At 47.7% G+C, this 21716-nt stretch overlaps 2 protein-coding genes across 7 annotated transcripts; both read left to right on the top strand.

The window, feature by feature from the left end:
- Window positions 1–2014: 2014 nt before the first annotated feature.
- On the top strand, window positions 2015–7941 carry ITGB1BP2 (integrin subunit beta 1 binding protein 2). The gene is made up of 11 exons (XM_023926948.2): window positions 2015–2228; window positions 2432–2481; window positions 2580–2636; window positions 2934–3082; window positions 3220–3332; window positions 3555–3613; window positions 4485–4555; window positions 4764–4866; window positions 6149–6268; window positions 6699–6761; window positions 7502–7941. The coding sequence occupies exons 1-11, from the start codon at window positions 2165–2167 to the stop codon at window positions 7766–7768; spliced, it is 1116 nt and encodes a 371-aa protein (XP_023782716.2). The 5' UTR covers window positions 2015–2164; the 3' UTR covers window positions 7769–7941.
- A 1054-nt stretch (window positions 7942–8995) lies between these two features.
- Window positions 8996–21693, top strand: LOC111929381 (rho-related GTP-binding protein RhoG). 6 transcript variants are annotated; one of them, XM_086851108.1, is made up of 4 exons: window positions 8996–9053; window positions 11267–11347; window positions 12393–12448; window positions 17274–21693. In XM_086851108.1, exon 4 carries the CDS (start codon window positions 17295–17297, stop codon window positions 17868–17870), a length of 576 nt encoding a protein of 191 aa, XP_086707234.1. In that variant the 5' UTR covers window positions 8996–9053; window positions 11267–11347; window positions 12393–12448; window positions 17274–17294; the 3' UTR covers window positions 17871–21693. The 6 variants fall into 6 exon arrangements, 4 of the variants coding, with proteins under 4 accessions (XP_086707234.1, XP_086707236.1, XP_023782720.1 ...); XR_015276560.1 differs by lacking the exon at window positions 8996–9053 and adding an exon at window positions 9272–9687; XM_086851110.1 differs by lacking the exon at window positions 12393–12448.
- The last annotated feature ends 23 nt before the right edge of the window (window positions 21694–21716 follow it).

The raw sequence follows: 21716 nt of genomic DNA, 5'->3' as shown, positions 1-21716 counted from the left end.
TGCTGATGTGGCAAGTTCCCCACTGCCCTCCTGTTTCTCTCCCAGCTTTTTGGTGGATGCAGGTTTGTACACAGGTGGCCCAGGCATAAAGAGGTGTGACAGAGATACATGTCCTCCCCTGCAGCAGGGCTGGCTCCTTGCTAAGGAGCTGACAAGGAAAAGCCTGATGTTGCTGCTGGCTGGGGCATCTGCTGGTGGGGGTGGCAGAGCTGAGCTGGAGATGAAGTAGCAGGACAGTGTGAAATAATCTGGAATCTTCTCCCTGATAAGCTCCAGAATTCTGGCAACAGTTCACCCTAACTCTGAACTCTGGAGATCTCCTTGGGATAACAGAAAATTCTTCAGGCTTTGTAGAGGGATTTAGTAGGTTAAACAAACATTGTAGGACGGGGGTTAGGGTTGCATCAGCTACGGCAGACCCTGTGGGCTCACGTCCTGAGCAGACTCCCTGGGCATCCTCTGCCTGCAGGACTTGTCTGATAGTGCCAAGGACTTATATCAGCCCCAGTTCCTGAACAGAAATGGTCCCCAGATGCTCTGTGCTCCTGGAGATCAGGGCAGCACCCAGGAAACAGCTGTCTCTGCAAACAGGAACAGCACAAAGAAAATATTTGATTTAGACACTTAGAGAGTAACTAAGTAAAACCTTTGATCTCAGGAGGGTTTCCTGTGCGTAGAGGAAAACTCTTAGGTCCCAGAAGGGGAGCAGGGGGTCTGAGCAAACCCCTTCTGCATACAGGAGACCCAAGTAACATTTTGCATTTCTCTGTGATTACAAAGGTCTTCCAGGGAACAATTTTCATCCTTGATGTGATGACAAGGGAAGATAGTCAGGTCTGAATCTCTGTGCATCTTTCCCTCTCCCTTTCCACAATCTCTGCTGGGCAATGTGGTTTGTCCGAAGATAAGAGGAAAATACCAGGCAGGCTTTGCAGGAGGAACTCACTGAATGCTTGCATGATTAATGTATTCCAGAGACAGGGGGAGCTGAGCTGTTTGTGATTGACTGTGGTGCACATCGACCTGCAAAAGGGTATGAAATGCTGCTGGAGTCTGGGCCAACCATGCAAACTGCACTCCCAAGGTCACAGGCAGCTTTCTGAGTGGTGTTGGTTATTCCTGCCCCTCCTGGGGACACCTCCAGGGTAGGTCCAGCCAGAATGCAAGGAACACACAGAATGCTCACTTTTGGAGGAGTAGAGTAAGATCTGGTCAAATACAGAGATAGAATTCTAAAGCAGCTCTAAAGTTGCCTTGTGGCTTTATAATAGTGAATTCTCCGGGGTCAAAGACTGTAAATCTGTATGTTTCTAGCCAAATCTGTGAATATTATAATTCTTTAGACAAAGACTGTAACCAAATCTGAGACTAAGTGGACTGAACTGCACCGAGATTTCCCTGAGAGGTTTAGAAAGTGAGTGGGTCTCACTGAAGCTTGTGACTCAATGAGAGGGACCATTCCTCCATATACCATATTTTGTAATAGATGTAATTGTTGTTTAGATACTGCATTGGCAATATTTTAAAACTGTATTAGCCATGAATCTAATCATAATCACCCATGTAATCACTGTGTCCTACTTCTCATGTCTGGCCAAGAACCTTCCCTTGACCACTTGTTACTCCTGGGCTGCACAAAAAACAGCATCAAAAGATGTCTTGGCCGCACTCACAGCCTTGATCTGTTGGTGCCTCTGTTTAGCAGGTGGTTGTGCCTTCTGGGGCTGGGGGAGATTAGCACCAGTTTTGCCCTGTGACGCTGTGAATTCTCTTCCCTCCCGTTTCGGGGCTCTCCGAGCGTGGTTGGTGTGTGTGTGTACGCTGGGGTGATGGATGCTGGCTGGGAGGATGGCAGGCACTGGGACAGGACCTCTGCACGCCCGGGGCCACCCTGCCGTGCCCATTCCCATTCCCCGGGCACAGGGCCAGCACAGAAATTCCTGTGCAGATATCACAGGCGCCAAGCCCCATCAGCTGCCCTGTCCATCTTTAGCCCGGTCTCCGGTTACCGGCCACCTCCCACAGCTGCCTCCAAAGACAGGCAAAGCCACCTCCCGGCCCTGGGCTGCAGGCGGAGGGGACGCAGGGGAGGGATCCCGGGCAGGGGTAAGACTGATGCGATCTCCGTGGAAGGAGTGAAGGACACTGCGAATAGGCCTGAGCTATGGCATTGCTGTGCTACAACAAGGGCTGCGGGCAGAGGTTTGATCCCGAGCACAACGCTGAGGGTGAGTGAATTTGTGTGCCTTGCACCGGAGGGAATGGGAATTGTGTTCTGCTTTCCCAGAGTGTGGCCTAGGCTGCCGAGCTGCCAAGCCCAGCACAGGCAGCCCATATGGCAGGAGCTGGCTCTGGAGCTGCTGGCTGCCGCAGGTGGCTCGTGGGCAGGATTGCTTCTCCTGAAAGCTTTTTCCCGATTTTCCCTTTTCAGATTCCTGCTTGTATCACCCAGGTGTCCCCATCTTCCACGATGCCCTGAAGGTGAGTGGGGCAGGAGCTGGGGCTGCAGCCGTGGGGAGTGACTTTGTGCCCACCAGGATTGCCCACGTCTGACCAGCCTGTCATGTCCTGGTGTCTAGGGCTGGTCTTGCTGCAAGAAACGCACAACAGACTTCTCTGAGTTCCTCTCCATAAAGGTGAGCGACCTGCCAGCCCAAATGCACCCATTGTTCCTCCATCCTTCCCTTCTGGCCCCTGCCCAGTCCTGTCCCATCTCTGTCCTGTGTCAGGGAGGTTCCTTTTGCCCTGCCAGCCAGGGATTTGCTATCTACTTCCAAGGCCCCTCCAAGCAAGGGTGCTGCTCCCAAAGTGCAAGGTCAGAACCCATCTCTGCAGGACACTGAGCCACCACATCATGGGAACTCACAGGGTTTGGGAACAGCCACCAGGCTGAGGAGGACAAAGCAAACATCAGGCTTGTCTCTGCTGCTCAGGGTTGCACAAAGGGGTTTCATAGCAAGGAGAAGCCCCCTGAGCCTTCCAGCCAAGGGAAGATCTCAGATGAACCAAAGGCCAAACCAGTGAAGGAGCTCATTGTCCAAGGACCAAAATCAGCTGAGAAGATGCTGCGGGAAAGACCAAGGTGAGACAGGCTCAGCTAACAGTCTTGCCCTGCTGTGTCACTTCTGTGTGTGTCCTGCCCTGCTCTTCTCTCAGAAGAGGAAATGACACGTAAATCGCAGAAAAACCCACTTGGCCTTTGCTGCTGCTGTTTCCCAGCTCTGATGAGCCAAGACAACTGCTGCCAATTAAAGTATCCAGGTCTCTGGAGCAGGCACTGGAGAAACTGAACATGACCTCCGAGGACAAGACGCTCAAGAGCAGTTGTACAGGTACAAGCTGATGGATGGAACCAGGGTTGCACATGGCAAGTTCATCACCTGCACGACAGGCTCAGTGCAGTCAGTGAATGCTGCATGTTCAGCTAAAATTGTGTCTTGGAGGCACATTGGGATGGTCTGTGCTCAGCTGGGGAGCTGGTAGAGGGCAGGGCTGGAATTTGGGGGCAGGCATGGGCATTGTGTGTCCTGGGTGAAGTTGTGTTGCTCTTGCAGGCGAGGAGGCTGCCCAGGTGAGAGCTGGCACCACCTGCAAGAATGCAGCCTGCAAGGCGGTGAGTACCTGGCAGGGTCCCATCTTTACCCAGCCTGTGCCTTGTGGCCAGGAGCATCACAGGTCCAGGTTCAGGGCAGGTACCACGCAGGTGGAAGGTGGCAGTGCCCACCTGCTCCATATTCTCATCTTGCCCTGGGAGCAGCCACCTCAGTCACCTCCCAACCACTTTCCTGCAAGAGGCTTCCAGATTGGTGGTACATTTGTGTTTCACTGCTGCTGATTGCCTGCAGTGAAATACAGCACAGGTTCAGGATTGAACATGTAGGCAAAATGCATGTGGATCGATTCCCACCTGCATTGAACTGATGCAGCACAGCCCAATTTCTCTCTTGCCTTGTGGAGCATTGCCTGGAGGATGAGTGGGAGGGATTGAGCTGTGGCAGGGATAGCCTGCTTGGAAAGCAGCAGCAAGGGAGCAGGGAGAAAAAGGCAGGAGGTAGATGAGGACATAAGACTGACATGCTCTGGAAAGGAGGGGAAAGGACAGGAGTGACAAATGACCTCTTGCACCTCAGAGTGAGTTTCTGTGGTGTCTAAACTTGCTCACTGTCCTTGTGTTGCCAAGCCCTGGGCTGGGAGCAGGCTGTTTTAGAGAAGGGTAGGGAAGGGCTGCTGACAGGGTGGCAGGGGTGACACTGTGGTCCTGGCAAGGTCAGGGTGGCTGCCCTGCAGCAGGGAGCAGGGACGAGTGCTGGGCTGCTGGCTGAGCATGGTCCCAGAGTGAGTCTTCACAAATGCTGGGCCTGGCAAAAGGGTGATGTTGGGCATTGTTCTGTGCCCTCTACATGGATGGGCATTGATGAGTGGACACCTGTGCCACTTCGTCCTGTGCCAGAGACACAGATAGAACTTTGCTTCTTTCTCCACAGATCTACCAGGGCCCAGAGAGTAACACAGAGGTTTGTACGTTTCATCCTGGTGTTCCTGTCTTCCATGAGGGGTAAGAAACAATCCTTTATGAGAGACCAAACTGACCCTGCCACGGGCTGAAAATGTTGCATGACAAGGCTGTGTGGCCACAGCAGTTGTGGGTGACACCCCGCAAGGGGACAGGTGGAGCTCTTGGTAATGAGCTCCTCTCCCTCCCCACCCTGCTAAGGTCCCCTCTCCTGCTGATGGCCCCACTAAGGTCACCCTGCTCTCCTCAGGATGAAGTACTGGAGCTGCTGTGGAATCAAAACCACAGACTTCAGCGCCTTCATGGAGCAGCCAGGCTGCAGCCGTGGATGTCACTGCTGGACGGAAAAGAAGGTAAGGGGGCTCTCAGCAGAGGCAACTCATGTGAGTGATTTGCATTATTGGCATTTGAGAGTGCTCCTTCCCTTGCTCTGCATTTAATTGTCTTAAAATTCATAACTGCCGACAGATGACTGCACAGGGTTTGAATGCCTAATCTTCACACATCTGCCCTTTAAGATGCTGCTCTGCACTCACAGGATGTGTCAGCTCTCACACCCAGTGGGCAGATGCGCAATGGAAAGCTGAATGAGGCAGGACCTGGCCCTGGACACAGCACAGGCTGCCAGATAGAGACAGGTGGCTGAGCACAGGAAAAGTCCTACAAAAAAAACCCCAAAGGCCTTGACAGATGATTGCAGATAACTGAATTTGGCTTTAATGAAGCTTTCCTTCTGCAGCTGCTTCTCAGGAGGAATCTCATCCACATACCAACATGGTGTTGTGGCAGGACAGTGGGGACAAGATCCCAATTCTCAACACCCCAGGAAAGTTCTTGACTGGAAACAGGCTTGAGCTGGGAAAGTTGCACTGAAGCAGCCCAGGATAACCCTGAAAGTTCACTGTGTTCCTCTGAGTCAGCACTGCTCCCAGCAACCTTCTCTGAGCCCAAGCTCTTTGCTCTGGAGCAGAAAACATATCCTGAATGTAAAGGACGGTGCAGTGAGGGAACTGTGACATTGTGATGCAGATGTTTTGTGCTAATTGTCACCTAAGTCTAGGGCCAGGACTCCTCCTGGAGCATTTCTTTGGCTGGCAGTGTGGAGGGCTGCAGGGGGTTTGTCTCATTGTGATGGTCAGAAATGAGCCTGCTGGGGACACAGGCCCGTCAGTGCCTGTGGTGCTGACAAGGTGGGCAAAGGTGAAACATGGCCAGCTGGGGCTCATCTGACTCCCAAGTGTAGCATGGGGGCATGATCCATGTCCAGTAACAGCCCCTGCATTGTCCTCCAGGCTGTTTCCTGACTGTGCACAGCACTTAGGAGCTTGGGCATAGCAGAGTGACTCTGGAGCTAGGAGATGTCTCTGATCTTAGAGTGTCCTGGAGCAACCCCAAGCACAGCACAGATGTCCCATGTTGCATGGGACAGACAGCGTGGCAGGGGCTGCTCACCTTTGCATGAGCCATTTCCCCTCAAAAACCTGTGCAAAAGGCAGGGTTTGCTCTTGCTTAGCTGGTGCCAACCTGAACTAAGCATCTCAAAGGAGATGTACAAGGCAGCATCCTCTGGTGTCCCCTCTGTCTGAGCGGTGCCTGAGCCCCAGCTGGGCTGTGATGGGTTCCTCTCCTCGGCAGGACAAGAAGGCGGTGCTGTGCCGGCAGGACTGGCACCAAACCAGCGGCCAGGTGGTGGTGACGGTCTATGCCAAGAACCCCCTGCCTGCCCTCAGCAGCGTGAAGGCAAATCGCACCGTGGTGAGTGGGTGGGGATGTGCACTCTCCTCATGGCCCACCTGAGTTTGCAGCCCCAGGAGCCAGCTGGGTGCCTGTGGTGGTCTTTGGTGGCCTGTTTGACCTGTTGCTACAAGCAGGGCTGGCACTGTAAACCTGCTATCCCCACGCTGAGAGCCCAGTGGCTCCACTGCTGCATCTGCCCAGCAGCTCTGGCTTTCAGCTTCAATGGGTGGATTTGTTGGCCTTGAACCCCCTGGCCTGTGTCACAGGTGAACCTGTCATGCTCTGAAAGGGGTGAAATGTTGCCAGGTGCTGAGGGGATCACCAGACCATTATACTGGAGCCTGGATGTGGGATGCAATATGGTGTTGAAAGGCAGCTGCACTGTCTGGGGGAAGAGCTCTGGCAGTGCTATGCTACCCTCTCAGATAATTTTCTGTTGATCTTTCAGCTTGAGGCTCATGTCATCTTTGAAGGGGATAAGATTTTCCAGGCAGAACTGGAGCTCTGGGGGGTAAGATCCTGTTTGCTTTGATTTCCCTGTTCCAGCAGTCTGCATGGGGCTGGGCTGCATTTCTGTGAGGCAGCCTGAGGTTTTCGTCCTGGGCTGGGTTGCCCAGATACAGGCATTTATGGCCATCTCTGCTGGGAAATGCCTTAGGGTTGTGAGGAGGCTGAGGTGGCTGCACTGATTGATCCAGGGCTAAGGTCAGAGCTGGAGGTCACTGCCAGCCCTATAGGTGTTCTGGTGTTCTGGGTTTGGTCCCAGGCTGCTTCAAATGTTCTTTGGCCCAGCAGGTCCCTGTCTCCTGCACAATCCTGCTGTGAGCTGCAGGCAGGCCACGGGCTGAGCTGATTTTTCAGCTGCTTGCTGGCTGGGGAGCAGCAGTGAGGCTCAGGAATTTGCATGTGGATTTCTTGTCTGTATTTCTGGTGCGTGCTGCCTGTGCCTGCAGGCAGCAGAGGGCTGGCAGGTGTGGGTATGGCTGTGTCTCAGCACAGCTCGCTGCTGGGAGAGGCTGTGCCGCAGCTGCCTGTGTGGCTGAGGCAAGCTGAGCTCCCTGAGCTCTGCAGCAGCACTGTGGTGCTGCTGAGACATGACAAGGTGAAGCTCAGCTCAGCTGCAGCCCAAGCTTCTCCTGGCACAGCAGGACATTTCTCCTCTGGCAGGGCTTTTCCAGTAAGGGGAAAGAAGGCTGGGCAGTGCTGCCTGCCCTCCCCTGCCCGGCTCACTCTGCCTTTCCCTCTCTCTAGACCATTGACGTAGAGAAGAGCTTTGTGAGCATGGTCCCAGCCAAGGTGGAGATCACGCTTTGCAAAGCCAGCCCTGGCTCCTGGGCCAGGCTGGAGCTCCCCCAGAGCAAGTTGCAGTCCTGTGGTGAGCAAGAGAAGGAAGCTGCAAACACAGAGCAGCCTGGGGCTGTGCAGAATGAGGACTCTGATGACAGCTTGAGCTGGTCCGAGGAAGAAGATGAAGAGCTGGAGCTGGGAACACCGGAGATGATAACACCGAGTAACTGATGGTCAAATGCTTCAGCAGCTGAGCACTGCTGGCTCCTGAGCTGCTGGGCACCTTGGCACCAGCTCCAGAACAGCAGACCTAGTCCAGAGTCGTGTGCAGGCTCCATCATGGCCTTTCTCCGGGTCAGAAGGGACAATTAATAAACACCCAGAGCAAAGGTTGTCCTCTGAAATCCGTGACGGGTGCTTAAGAAACATCAGCGGGCCAAACCCTGCCTTCTGTCACTTCCTCCTGTGTGCCTGGCTGGGGCAGGACGACAGGAGTGCCCGCACCTTCGGTGTTCCTGGGGACTGAGTGTTCAGGGCCCTGCACCCTCCCTGACCCTGGCATTTCTGGGGCTGGACACAGCCTTCCCTGCCGCTTCTGAGGGTGCTGAGCCCCGGGCTGAGCTGAGTGTAAGCTCCTGCCCTCTCTCTCGCCCGGCGCTGGGGAAGCCGGGCCCTGTAGGTCCCTGGGAGATGTGGTGACCGCGGACACGGGAATGCCACCACCGCCGGCAGTTCCAGCGGAGCCGTGGCCTCCTGTGCCAAGCCCCTCGGGGCGGTGAGAGCGCCCGGGGGAGCAGCGGGCGATGCCGAAGGCGGGCCGGGCCAGGCGGGGCTGCGCTGGGAACGGGGGCGGAGGGCGCCGTGCACCGGAGCGTTCACCCGTGTGAAAAACCCAGCCATCTTCTGCCACGGAGCCTTTTAATTGGACAGTCTTATGCAGAGAAAGCAAAAGCAATCACTCAGTTTGGCTCTTCTTTCCTTTTGCTAGTGTTATCTTTATTAGGGATATATTTGTCCTTATTAAAGATACATGTTACATGTTTGTGGCTGTGCACACAGACACGCGTGCGTATTTCTGCTCATGGCTACTGAAGTGACTCTACTGAGAGACCATCCAAATCCAGACCAACCACCCCTCGCTCGAGATCTATTCGGACAACGCATAGTTACAAAATGACGCATTTAGCATCAGCGGGATCGTAGCGGGGCGGACGGCGGGGCTGTATCGGTGCAGTACAGCGCGGCTGCAGCCCGGGGCCGGGCCCGAGGGGATGCTCCGCTCCGTTCCGCTCCGTTCCGCTCCGTTCCGCTCCGTTCCGCCCGCCCGGGGCCGGCCCCGCTCCCGCTCCCGCTCCCGCCGCTCCCCGCGCTCCGCCCGCCCCGGCCGTGCCCGCGGCGGCGCCCCCTGGCGGCCCCTCGGGGAGCGGCGGCGCGGAGGGCGCGTGCGCGCGGCGGGCGCGGGGCGCGGCCGGGTCGAGGGCGCGCGGGGAGCGGCGGGCGCGGGGCCGCGCCGGAGGTGAGCGCGGGGCGGCGGCGCCGGGGCGAGCGGGGGAGCGGCGGGGCCCGGAGAGCCCGGCGGGGCGGGCGGGAGAGCGGCGGGCCCGGCGGGCGGCGGGGGAGCGGCCCCCGCGCGTGGCCGCGTGTGTTCCCGCCCGGCCGTGCCGGAACATCCTCCGCGGCCGGCCCCGCCACCCGCGCTGACAGCGGGGCGCGGCCCGCGGCCTCTGCCGGCCCGGGCGCCGCGGGACCCGGCCCGGGCCAGGCTGTGGCGGCACCTGTCCCGCCGGGACGCGGGCGGCTCCGGGGCAGAGCAGGGCAGCCCGGGAGCACCGGGGGCTCCTCAGCCGCGTGGCGTGCCGGCCCCTTCGTGTCCGCAGGGTTTCGGGAAGTGGGATGCGCGCCCCGGCTTCTGCACTGGGCGGTGCGTGCGGAGTTCAGTGTGCTGCTCGGGGGCCCGGGGATGCTGGGGAAGGGTTTGGAACGAGCCTTTCTCTGCCCAGGGACGGGGCAGGTCGCGCTTTCTCCCCTTCCGCAGCGAGCCAAGGTTGGGCCGGGCTGCTGTAACGCGAACCCCGATCAGGAGCGCCGCGACAAATTCGAGGCGACCTCTGCTCCCAGCGAGTGTCATAAAAAGTTGGCATAGGATGAGGGTGAGAGCCTGTGGAAAGGTCTCTCGCTGCGCTGCTGAGAGTGAGGGAGACGGGAGGGTTGGATTTATTCTCCAGAAACTGGCAAAGTGCTGTCTCAGGGAGAGAAGTGCAAGGTGAGGGGTGCCGGTAGTGTCTCGTTTAGCAGCTGCCACGGAGCTCCCCTTCATCAGCTCAGTGCTTCCCTTCTGCAGTGCCGTGAAATTTCAGTTTTATAACAGCCTGCACTGAGTTCCTGCTTAACCTCAAACCCAAAGCAATGCTGCTTTTTATTTGTTCTGAACTTCTCTCTTTCTGTTTTTTTACCCCCTGTGTTGTTCTCTGGTCTTGTTTGGTTGTTTTTTTGTTTTTTGTTGTTTTTTGTTTTTTTTCCAGGAACCAATGAATAATCAGTATCTGTTTATGCTTTATAAACACTTGTGATTCCCACCTTAATTACTCTGAGTTATAAAAAAGCTTTGAGTGCTTTAATGTAAATGTTCTTTAGGCATACCTTACACTTGCAGTGTGCATCCTGGGCAGGGGTGCAGTGCTTCTTGTGGCAGCATCATTAGCTCTTTGCCCCAAGCTCATTTTTTGATTTTTAAAAAGCTCACGTTCTCTTCCGTGTAAGATGTAAAATACATCACTTGAAGGCATACTTTGGAGCCAGTTTGCCACTGTTCACCAGCACAGCGGTTTTTCTACATGGAACTTAAGATTATGAGATGTATTTTAGGTTAACATTTCCATTTTAAAAAGCTTTTAAATATTATTCATAGAAGGAACTTTGCAGTGATCTTGGAAAAACAATAAAATATGCGGTTTGCAATTAGTAGGAGGAAACTGAACATGTGGTTTGATTTGCTTATGTGGTGAGGCTGTGATTCTTTCAGGGTCCAAAGAATTTTCACACAGTCTGGTGTCAATGTAAAGATATGTACCTTTACAGGGAGTATCTTTTTTTACTTTACATGCTTGTATGTGTAAATCTGATGAACTTCTGAGAGACTCCTTGACTCTGGTAACTTTTGCTCACATTTTAGAATTGCAATACTTGATGCAAATAAGACTTGGCAATTGTTCCCATATTGTAGTGCACAACCCATGATAAAATACACACTGAGTGCATGCATTAGCTCCTGTCTTAGTCATACCAAAACTCTTTGAAAAAACTGGTATTGATTGAGCAAGTGCATTTTTGTTTGGTTTTGTTTGTTTGTTTTGGTTTCTGTGTTTTGGGGTTTTCTGTTTTCATTTGGGGGTTTTTATTTGATTTTGTTTCGGTTTTGTTTTTGGTTGGGTTTTGTTTGGATCTTTCTTTGTTTATTCTTGTTTGTGTTTTTATTTTTTATTAAATCTCCCCCCCCCCGACAGTGAAATTTAGGGGTGGAGGAAGAAGAATCAGAGACGTGCAATCCAATGAAAATGTGGAGGGGTTTTATTTTCTCAGAGAAAGAAGCTTAGATTTTCCTGGTGTGACATTGCCTTTCGTGTGCAACAATGGCTTTTTTACAACTCAGAGTGCCAGCAAATGCCAGGTAACAAAAGATGACAGGAAGACATACTAACAGTTTTTTATTTTTCCTTTTGCCTCAAACAGGAATCAAGAATGCTTAAACTGGATTTGCCATTCATCCTGCAACGTGTTTAAAACACCTCTGCACAAAACCTTATGTCTGAGGTACTGTTTGTTTGTTTGTTTTAGCCAACAGTAGCAACTAAGGCTTTGTCAGAATCTATGGGAGGTGGGAAGGACATGGTTATTAACATTTTATGAACTGACTGTGACCCCCCAGGACCTGTGCAAGTTGCTTGTATTGCCCAGGAAGTGAGTTAGTGGGTGGGCACAGCACCTTGCAGCCCTGTTCTTACACCATCAGAGGGTCACTTGTGTTCAAATAAACTGTGAAGGGTCCCTGTCTTGATTCATCCGTGCCTCTGCACGGTGGTTGCAGGAGGAAAATCCAAGTTTAATGCTCTGCAGCTTTTGATTATGGCAGGATGTGTGTCGTGTTCATCACTGGGGATCTGGATATCTGCTGAAGTCTTTGGTTTTAGTTCCTGTGGGCTGTGCAGCTGCACCTTGTCACAGTGTTATTTCATCAGCTTTGCATCTCTCTCATGAGGTAATGCCTTTTGGAAACATAAATTATCCATCCAATATCTTGGATTCATAGAATTTAAAGTATTTGATGTTTGGTCACTAATATCATTGCTGTGCTATAAAATTTGGAGTATGAGAGCCTGTAGTAAGAGGTTTGTGTGGCTGAGTTGCCCAAATATCTCATGCAGAGGACTTCATTTTCACCGTAGTTTCCTAAGAAATATTGCTCATGTCTGTTTCATCCCTGAAAAAAAAATAAATCTTTAAATCAATAAACCAATTTCAGCCTAATTTGACAGAGGTAGAGGTTTTTAAAATATTTGAAAGGTTTTGAGGGGTTTCTTTTATTTCCTAGAAACAACTTCTTGTGTCAAAAGGCATGAAGGGCTTTCTAGCATTGGCACGGAAGGAACAACCAACAAGAATTGTTACGTGCTTGGGAACTGAAATTATAGGCAAAGAGCTCGGGAGAGAGCAAGTTTCCTCAGTTCTGTTGTTCATGTGGAGCCTGGGTGGTGGACTGCACAGTTCCTGCTGTGCTGCTGAAGTCTTGCCTTCCCTTGTGGACTTTTTTCCCCTCTTTTCAGCCACTCAGACTGTTGCAGTTTTGTTTCTCTTGCAGGTAAATGGCAGGACAGAAAGTGGTGTGAAAACTTTGAGAGGCACTGAGAAATCCAAGTAGGTCATTCATTGCTGAAGGATATGAGGGATGAGGTCTCCTATTTAACTTTTTCTGCTCTTTCTTGGCATGCATTCTGAAAGCCTGGCACTTCTCCATCCCCTTGGCACTTGCCTAAAACAATGGCGAGTAAGCTGAGCTGTTGTGGGATAGTAACAGAGTCTTGATTAAATTGCTGAGAGCTCCTTTCTCTTCCCTGCTAGGCCTGGTGGGTAAGCTGTACATGTGAATTAACTCCTTTGCATGGGTGAGGATAGTGTGATATATTTAGAATGGCCCTATCCACCCAGTTCTTTGTTGAAAGTTCCTGCCTGACTTCATGTTTCAAGGCAGACAGGGTGAATTGCCTCTGATTTTTGTTACTGAAAGATGAGCAATTAAATTGTTCAGATTTCTTAACTTCTGTCTGCCCCTGGTAAAGCAGGATCTGGTTCTCCAAAACAGCGAGGGCTTGATGAAATGTGATGGCTGAGCAGAATGACACAGGTCAGTACAGCTGGTTTCAGCTGAACTCCTAGGGAGTTTTCTGCTCAGTTTTGACCAAAATGGGGCCCTATCTAAACTGTAAAGAGAAGGGAGGAAGAGCTGACAAACTCAGTGAGTTTATCAAAGAGCAATATCCGTGCTAAAATCCACCTAACAAAGAGGCATCTGATGTTAAAAGAGCAAAGGCAGAGGTATGTAGGCATGTCCTGCTAAGAAGTAGTTCTGCAAAGAGGTTTTAGAAGTGTAGGAAGTATAAAAACCATAAATCTAGAAAACTACAAAAGGATCCAGGTTCCTGTTTTGTGTCTGTTCTCTGTCACTGTATTCTCCTTTCTCTCAGCAGACAGGGAACTTCCCTTCAGGAGTATTGAAGGGAAGATCTAGAAGTTGTTTCTTTACCACAAAAAAATTTTGATGCAGTGTGAAGTTACTCTGTGTGTGCGTTCCAAGAAGTGAATTTCCCCAGCAAATGTTCATCTGGAGAGCAAACTGTCCATGTTAATGATACCAGAAAATGCTTAATTAGGTCAGAACAGGAGCAGCTCTTCAGATGATGTCTTGACATGTTGATTGAAATCTTGCACATTCCAGAGGAAGTGCCAGGTGTGCAGGCAGTGAAGTCAGACTCATCAGCATCGTCTGAAAAGAAAACTGACCCAAGCAGGGAATGCCAGTTTTCAAATTCAAAGTCATTGATGGACGAGATAGAAAGAACTGTTTTTGCACAACACTTCTGTGTGGAGTGATTTGGTGTTGTTTTTTTGTTTTTCCGTTCTTTCTTTCTTTCTTTCTCTTCTTTTTTTTTTTCATTTAAAAAAAAAAATATTTAATTTGAAAATTATTTCAATTCTGCTATAGCTGCTTGAACCTTACCTGTAATAAAAGCCCTTTCTATGCAAGGACTAAGGAACCCAGATTACCTCTCACTTCTTTGGATTTTCCATTCACTTGTTTTTCTTGCTGCGTAACCTTTCAACTTGGCTTTGAAGCTTGTGCCCAGCTTTCTGTTTCTAAATTGCTTTTTTTTTAATGTGTTGACGTGTTAATCTGTATTTTTCTCTCTTTCAGTTCTTGTTAGTTGTTGTATGTGGAACTTTTCTTTCTAAAGTTTCCCCAGAAATTCTTTTGAAGGTCACAAAAAAAAAAAACCCAAACAAACCCTAAACTAATTTTCCTACTCTTGGTAATATTTGTTGGTAATTTTGTTTTTGGAGTATGGGTTGGTTTTTTTTTCAATGTATATTTATATTTAGATAGCATGCAGTGCCAATTTCAAGGCTGCTTAAGAAATTGGAATTTTCCATGCAAATTTGAACCCCAGCTTTTTACTATCTTATGAGAGTTTTATTGTAGGCAAATTATTTGCTAAACAACAATTAGAGATCTTCATACATTATGAGTATTAAGTACATTATTAAATATATGGATTTAATAGAAAAGAAATAGAAAAGAGAGAAAATAGATGGAAGTAGTATTAGTTTGCTTGGTTGTGACTCTTGTCTTCCATATATAAATCTTTAACCAAACTACCCTTGCTCACAATAGTTTTCTGGAATCAAGTAGTTTCTTACTACTCTTTATTTTATGATTAATTTATCTAAATTTTGTGTTTCAATGCCAAGAAAGTTTATCCTGGTGTGTGTTTGTTTTTCTGTATTGCATATGCCACACACGATTCCTTTCAGCTTAGGCAACCTCCTTTAAAGGGGCCCTTCAGAGAATCTTACTTAAAAGCCTACAAGCTCTTTAGCATGTTTGTGTAGTTAATACTTTGCCCAATGCTTTGGCAGGTTTGCATGGAATTATTTCCCATTGCAATTGTTGCTCTTCTAGAATCCGAGTTTTAGTGAGGTAATTCAAGGTATTAGTAGCATGAAAAGAGCGTTCATGTTTCAGGCTTTTTTTGTTACTTTATTAGCAATTTCCAAATTGAAATCTCTAATGACCTCTTAAATAAAACACCAACAAAGTAATCTTTGGGTAACACAGTTTCATTAGACATTTTGAATCAGATTGTGTTAGCTGCTGATGGTCTGGGATACAGGTGGCTTTGGAATTTTTCCCTTTGGGAAGCTGTGTTGCCTGACAGTGCTGGTGTGATGATCCTCAGCCATGTCATGTGCAGGCTGGGGTGCACTTTGGGGATACCCTGGCACTCTGTGCAGAGCTCTGGGCAGAAGTGCAAAGAGATTTAAGTCCTTGGGGGAGCTTGTTTGGGTTTTAAAGAGAGATCTGTTTACAAGTGTTTGCAATTTGTTTATTTTAGAAGCTAGGGGTTGGGCATATAAAAGGCTTTGTGTATCATCTTGTTCTTCATGAGACTTGTTGCTGATTTAGCTCTGTCATCTCTGTGATGTCACTTATTACTGACTGGTCAAAATGAATTGTCTGTTGCACAGATGGTTCATTTGGGACAAAAACCTTTGCTCTGGAAGCAGTGGTGGTCACCACTAAGGTTTCTGGCACAGCAGGTTCTGGTACTTCAGGGTTTGATGTAAGTGTAGGAATGGGCTTTAAAACCTGCTGTGTATGCTCCAGCCAGGCTTTGGCAGCACAAACAGCATAAGGTGATTCCTTCCCACCCTGTGTGGCCACTGGGGGTTTCTGTAGTATCTGTGTACACACAGTGATACTTCCTTAAGCACTGTGTGTTGTGGTGAGCAGTCACTGTCACTCCAGCTGCCTGATGCAGCTTTGTGCCAAAGCTTCAGGTAGCCTGTTCTCACTTAGTTCAGAAGAATCGTGTGCTCCCAGTGAGAATGGGGATGCAGATAAAGACTTCATCTAAAAGGACAAAGCTGAGGCTTAAATGAAAATGAATTATTGATTTGCTTGGATGGTCTTGAAGTTCTATATTCCCTTTGCTACTTTGATGGTGTTAGAGCTGAGGTCTTTCTGGAATATGCAATCAAAATAGTTGAGGTTGGAAGGAACCTTTGGAAGTCATCTGGTTCAACCACCTTGCAGTGAGTGGGGACATCTTCAATGAGGTCAGGCTGCTCAGGGCCCCATCCAGCCTGGCCTTCAATGTTTCCAGGGATGGGGCAGCCACAGTTTCTCTGGGCAACCTGTGCCAGTGTTTCACCACCCTCACTGTAAATAACTTCTACCTTATATCTAATCTAAATCAATCTTTTCCTAGTTTAAAGCCTTTACCCAGTGTTCTATCATAACAGGCCCTGCTGAAAAGTTCTTCCCAGTATTCTCTTCTGTTTGAAGCAGGGTATTTTCTGCTGGTTGCAGGTTGAGGATTACTGATAGTACCTCAAAGGCATTTGGGTGAGAAGGCAGATGCAAGTTCCTTCTTGTCCAGGCTAGCAGTGGAAGCTCCAGCACACAAGAAATGTACAACAAATGACTGCTTGTAGTTAGTTCCCTGCTATTTTAAAACTTCTTACTGTTCATGTGATGAAAGTTTAAAATTAATTGTGTTTTAGACTGTATCAGTTTGATTGTCAAACTTAGTCTTCACATCTCAGGGAAGGGATATGGAAAACCTCTAAGTCTCAAGAATCTCCTGAGTAACAATTTCCCAGGAAAGCTGTTTGACTGCTGATTTTTTAGGGTGTGTATTTTTCTCATGCTCATTATTTAGAGGACACAAAGTAACTCAAGCCTATTAAATCCTGCTTGTTCTGTCAGTGATTAGTGAGAGTAATCTGTTCTTGGCTTCTTTAGAAAAATTCTTTATGGATTTTAATCTGGGTTACCATGGCTAGTTAGATTTCAAATAACAGCTTTTCTTGAATGTGCTGCTTTCTGAATGTTTTATCTGGTGTCCTGTAAATAATGTAGTTTATTCAGGACTGATTGATCTGAGTGTAGTGAATTATTATTATAAGCAGTAGCAGTCCAGCCCAGAAATTAATATCTTAATTTTTTATATAACTTTTGGACCTTTCTTTGTGGTAAACTGTTTAGGTAGCAGACTGGGTAGGCAAGTGTGAGTGTTGGAGTGTGTGTGTACAGAGGTGGATATGTGAACCTACAAACGACAGAGTATCTTGTTACTGGGTCACAATCCCTTTCTACTTGCAGGTGCCCCTAAGGACTTGTCCTTTTGCCTGTGGGAAACAGTCTGGCAGTAAGGCAAGATTGTGGGAATTTGGCTAATTTGTACTTACATGATTGGAATGCAGCCAATTGTCACTTAGCTCTCCACTCATTGCATCTCCATTTCACTATTGTCTTTCTAGCCTCCAGCTCTTCAGAGTGGCTTGAGACACTGAATGTGATAAGAAATCCTCAGCTATATTAAAAACACTTGCTAAAGCTTATCTTCACAGTGAGCACCACTGAGCGTGCTTGGCCTAACTCCTCTCTTCTTGCTTTGTGCAGGAATTTGTCTCTGGGTGAAGAATGCAGACTATAAAGTGCGTGGTTGTCGGAGATGGTGCGGTGGGAAAAACTTGTCTCCTCATCAGCTACACCACCAATGCCTTCCCAGAAGAGTACATCCCTACTGTGTTTGACAACTATAGTGCCCAGATGACCGTGGATGGCCGGACAGTCAGCCTGAACCTCTGGGACACTGCGGGCCAGGAGGAGTACGACCGCCTGCGCACGCTCTCCTATCCCCAAACTAACGTCTTCATCATCTGTTTCTCCATTGGCAGCCCCTCTTCCTATGCAAATGTGAGGCACAAATGGCACCCTGAAGTTTCTCACCACTGTCCAAATGTCCCCATCCTTTTAGTGGGCACGAAGAGAGACTTGAGAAGTGACCTGGAAACGGTTAAAAAGTTGAAAGAGCAGAGCTTGGCTCCCACTACCCCGCAGCAGGGGACTTCACTGGCTAAACAAATTGGAGCAGTCAAATATTTGGAGTGCTCAGCATTGAATCAGGAGGGTGTTCGGGAGGTGTTTGCTGAAGCTGTCCGTGCAGTTCTGTATCCTGTGACAAAGAAGAACACAAGAAAATGTGTCTTATTGTAGTTGCCTTGGTTGATGCATGTTGGAAGTTGACTAGAATCTTGGAGGGCTTTTTAACGAGTTAAATTGAAGATTTGCATCTTGCACTAACAGCTCTAAGCAGAAATGGTTTATACAATGAATATTCTTGCAGTCTTACTGCTTCAGGGAAACTGAAACAGAACAGGTTTTTTTTCCAATTGAGAGGTCAAATACCTACTTTATTTCTGAAGTTCCAGTCTCCAGCTTCTCCAGGGATCACTTGATTATTTTAGTGGAGGAAAATAAAAGAGGAGACTTCTTTGAAGCTACTTCTTTACTAGATAGCCATCAGTTACTAGGTTTGCTGAAAAGCATAAATTCTGATATAATTTTGCTTTAAGTGTAGCTGCTGCTTTTCCCATCCTTTATTTACTGATTGAATTTGTTTTACAAACAGAAGTCTGGCTGTCCAGTTTTGTCAATTTAAAGCTTGAAAACAATTTGTTTACTTGCAAAAATACCTGAACTATTACTGAGATTCACCTTACAGTGAACTGTGATTGACTGTATGAAGAGTTAGCATTAGGCATGGTTAATGCAATGAGCAAGACCAAGATAATACCTGCAATGATTTATTAATAGAAGCAGGAGCTGATTTCTCCTTATGTAAGGAACTTAAAATAATGATGACTCACTCAAATGAGTGATTTTCATAGTTTTGAGGTGGAGAAGTAGAAGAGTAGTTTAGATTCAAGTCTTCCATAATCTTCTAAACTGAGATTTTATTTCACTGTCCAAAGAGACTTAGCACCCTGAGAATAAAGTTTTAACAGTTACCTTCTCAGGCTGACTGAGGTATTTGGGATGACACTTCTCAAAATGAGATTTTCAGTGTAATCCCTTTGATGAATCCCAGAGACTTGACAGCAGCCTGTTTGCTCTTGAGGAATTAATTGCTTCAGTTCCTGACATTCTTGGGGCCAACATCTGAGATTTTTATGGCAAATTGCTTCTTTGTTTTTCTGTGAGAAGACTGACAGAAAATTTGGAGGTTCTGTTTACAGGAACCCGTGCTTCTTCCTGTTTTCAGTTCAGTCTATAATGGTTAGCCAGTCACTGGATAGGATTACCTGGGCGGTTTTTTCCTCTCTTGGATGCTCAGCTATTATAAACTCTTTTTAACTGAAATTCTATTTACATACTTTTTAACCTTCTTTAGCAGCTCTAGTAAGTGGCAGCTGGCTTTTATTTTCAGGATGTGCACTGTTCTTTATGTGTGGTTCCGGGACCAGCTGAGGAGTGAGCGCATGAGCCCTTCCTTAGACTCAACCTTCCAGCTCCCTGGTATGAAAGCAGCATGCTTCAAAGATACTTTGTGTGAAACCACTGGTGCTGGACTGGGCTTTGTTGTCTGAAGTTGACAGTGCTGTCTTTGTCTGGCTGCAGCCTCAATTGGTCATTCAGAACTTGCTTTTTCTTGTGATTCCCACACATGCAAAACTGCACTGGTGTATACCCTGGTCAGAGAAAAAAGTGCCTCATTTTAGCAAGATAACAGAAAATATATCAACAAGGTTTTTAGGGATCTTGTGTTAATTTGACCTTGTTTTATGTGATGCTGGCAAAAATACCAGATGGATAGAAACATTTGCATTTGTGCCCTAATTCCACTTTCTGGATAGAAATGTTGGTATTTGTGCCCTAATTCCACTATTTGAAGAGGATGTGCCTTTCTTCAGCTGGTGTAACTGATGCTGACACTAACTGCAGTTTTTTTTAATCTGAGATGTGCTCATTTTGGTGTTGCTTTAGCCAATTGCAACCCAGAGATTATAAATTGCAATTAATCCAAATACTGGTACCTGTGGTTAATGAGCCAACACAGAGTTCCAAACGCTGAGCACAGGCAGTACAAAAACACCCGTTCTGCAGGATATTTGCAGAAGCCTACAGACTCTGCACGTTTTCCTTCACCAAGTGCCATTGCCTGGAGTGTCTCTTGCACTTGCAGAGGAAGTGCTGTTCCAGATGTGGTTCCTGCCCTGGAGGCTGTGAGGGTGTAGAGAATTCACTGAGATAACCTCTACTTACCACATTCTGCCTTTGCTTTAGCTGTAGGCCTTTAGTGTGGGCTGGACTTGCAGGCAGCAATTAACTCCGTGCCTTGTAATTCAAGATTATTTTCTGTAGGTAAATTTCAGTAACTGAGTAAATAGACTTTATCATGTTTAAAATGTATTTATTTAAGCCAGTGCACATGGTTTGTTTTAATGCTGGTCAGACCTAAATCAACTGACCCCAGTGCAAGCCCATAACCTTTGCTTTATTCAGAAATGTACTTTTAAAAGTCTGTGATATGTTTGAACTAGTCTTAAGAGGTGCCTGAAATTAAAAGTCTACTTTTTTTTTTCTACATGTATTTGCAGTTTTGTACTGAAGCTACTGCTGTTTTTAAAAGTTTTTACTTTTTTACATACTGAAATCTTTTAATCCTGCATCTTTTTGTGGTTATTCCTAACTGAATTACAACCATTTTGTGGAGAAGAAATCTTGTGAGCAAGTATTATTGCACAACTCCTCCATTTCTGTAGGCTCAAGCAGCCATCCTGGAGTGAACTGGAAGAGAGTATAGTGAGATAAAATTCAACTGCTTAATCAATTTATTTGATTTGGTTACACTGTTGATTACATTATGCCAGAACACCTTATCCCCACTTAGATTAGGTAGTAAATGGATTGCACAACAGTGCTGAGGAGAATAACATGATAGTGATGAAAATGAGCAGGGGGAACTTTGAACCATCAAAGACTTTTTACTCACTTTGGAGAACCTGGTTATTTAAATGTTTTGTATTTTTGTCACTCTCTGGCAGGAGTAAAAGTCCTGTCTAGTGGCTGCTTTCCTCCAGCCTCTGCTTTTTATGAGGGCAGGCTTCAGGACAAATCCAGTGAGCTTTTCCATTCACTGGGCATTCTCCTTTCGTGATCCTCCTTCCTTTTTCCCCCCCCTGGAATTCTTGGTGCCTTTTATTGTAAGTAGTCCAGTGCTTCAGTTTACAATCAGTTCTGTTTCTCCCATGCTTTATTTTTCTTCTGTGGGCAGTTGACAAATACAGACTTCACATAATCCCATGGCTGGATTTTGTCTTGTTTTGGGAGGTCAGAATAATCAGTGTGGGTTTCCAGGTCCTTCGGTTTGTTACTGAATAGAGATGCAATGTGTATGTCTTAATTCACAGAAGAGACTCACTGTGAAGACACAGATTTTAACCTTTGCTTTGTGAATGATTTCTGAACTACTTGTTTTTGTTTTTTTTAAGACAGCTGAAGCTGAACAGTTCAGGAATTGTGTGTCCAAAGGATATCCATGAGGTGTTCTTAGATGTGGAAGTGATTTCTTCCGTTTACAGCTGTAGCTGTTTCTATGAAATTTAAACTAGAAGAACCTTCCTGTGCTTTGTCTCCGGGTGCTAGACCTCACTCTGTAGAAACCTTGGTGCTGCTTGGGCTGACCCCGAGAAGTGGATGGATCTCAGGGGGGTCCTAACCCCCAGGGTGGGCAGAAAGGACCACTCATCAGCAGTGGGAGCCCAAGACTCTGAAGTGTGGTACTGATACATACACTGGCAACTTGATTTTATGCTATAAAATAATTTGTATTACGTCTAACAGTTTTAAAGTATTTTTTTCCTTTTTTTTTTTTTTTTATAAATTATGCATAATTACATTGTAATAAACCTTTCCTCATCTCTCTGGCTGTCGCATTAACTCGCCCTGCCGTTTGTACCGCACCTGTGCTGAAGGCAGCTCTTTCCTGTGGAAAGCCAGACCCGGTTGCTCGAGGCAATAAAGGAATTTTTGGGAAGGGCGGAGCGTTTGCGCTTCCTT

Source organism: Cyanistes caeruleus, chromosome 14, assembly GCF_971803275.1.
Source record: "Cyanistes caeruleus chromosome 14, bCyaCae1.hap1.1, whole genome shotgun sequence".
In the NCBI taxonomy this organism is placed as follows: domain Eukaryota; kingdom Metazoa; phylum Chordata; class Aves; order Passeriformes; family Paridae; genus Cyanistes; species Cyanistes caeruleus.
This window is presented reverse-complemented; position numbering and strand designations above follow the sequence as displayed.

What these genes read in the sequence shown, in the direction of transcription:
- ITGB1BP2 (XM_023926948.2), top strand. Translation starts at nt 2,165, where the DNA reads ATGGCATTGCTGTGCTACAACAAGGGCTGCGGGCAGAGGTTTGATCCC. An exon ending in ATGCTGCGGGAAAGACCAAG is followed by an intron (nt 3,083 to 3,219) that starts GTGAGACAGGCT and finishes GCTGTTTCCCAG; the next exon opens with CTCTGATGAGCCAAGACAAC. An exon ending in AGAATGCAGCCTGCAAGGCG is followed by an intron (nt 3,614 to 4,484) that starts GTGAGTACCTGG and finishes CTTTCTCCACAG; the next exon opens with ATCTACCAGGGCCCAGAGAG.
- LOC111929381 (XM_086851110.1), top strand. Translation starts at nt 17,295, where the DNA reads ATGCAGACTATAAAGTGCGTGGTTGTCGGAGATGGTGCGGTGGGAAAA.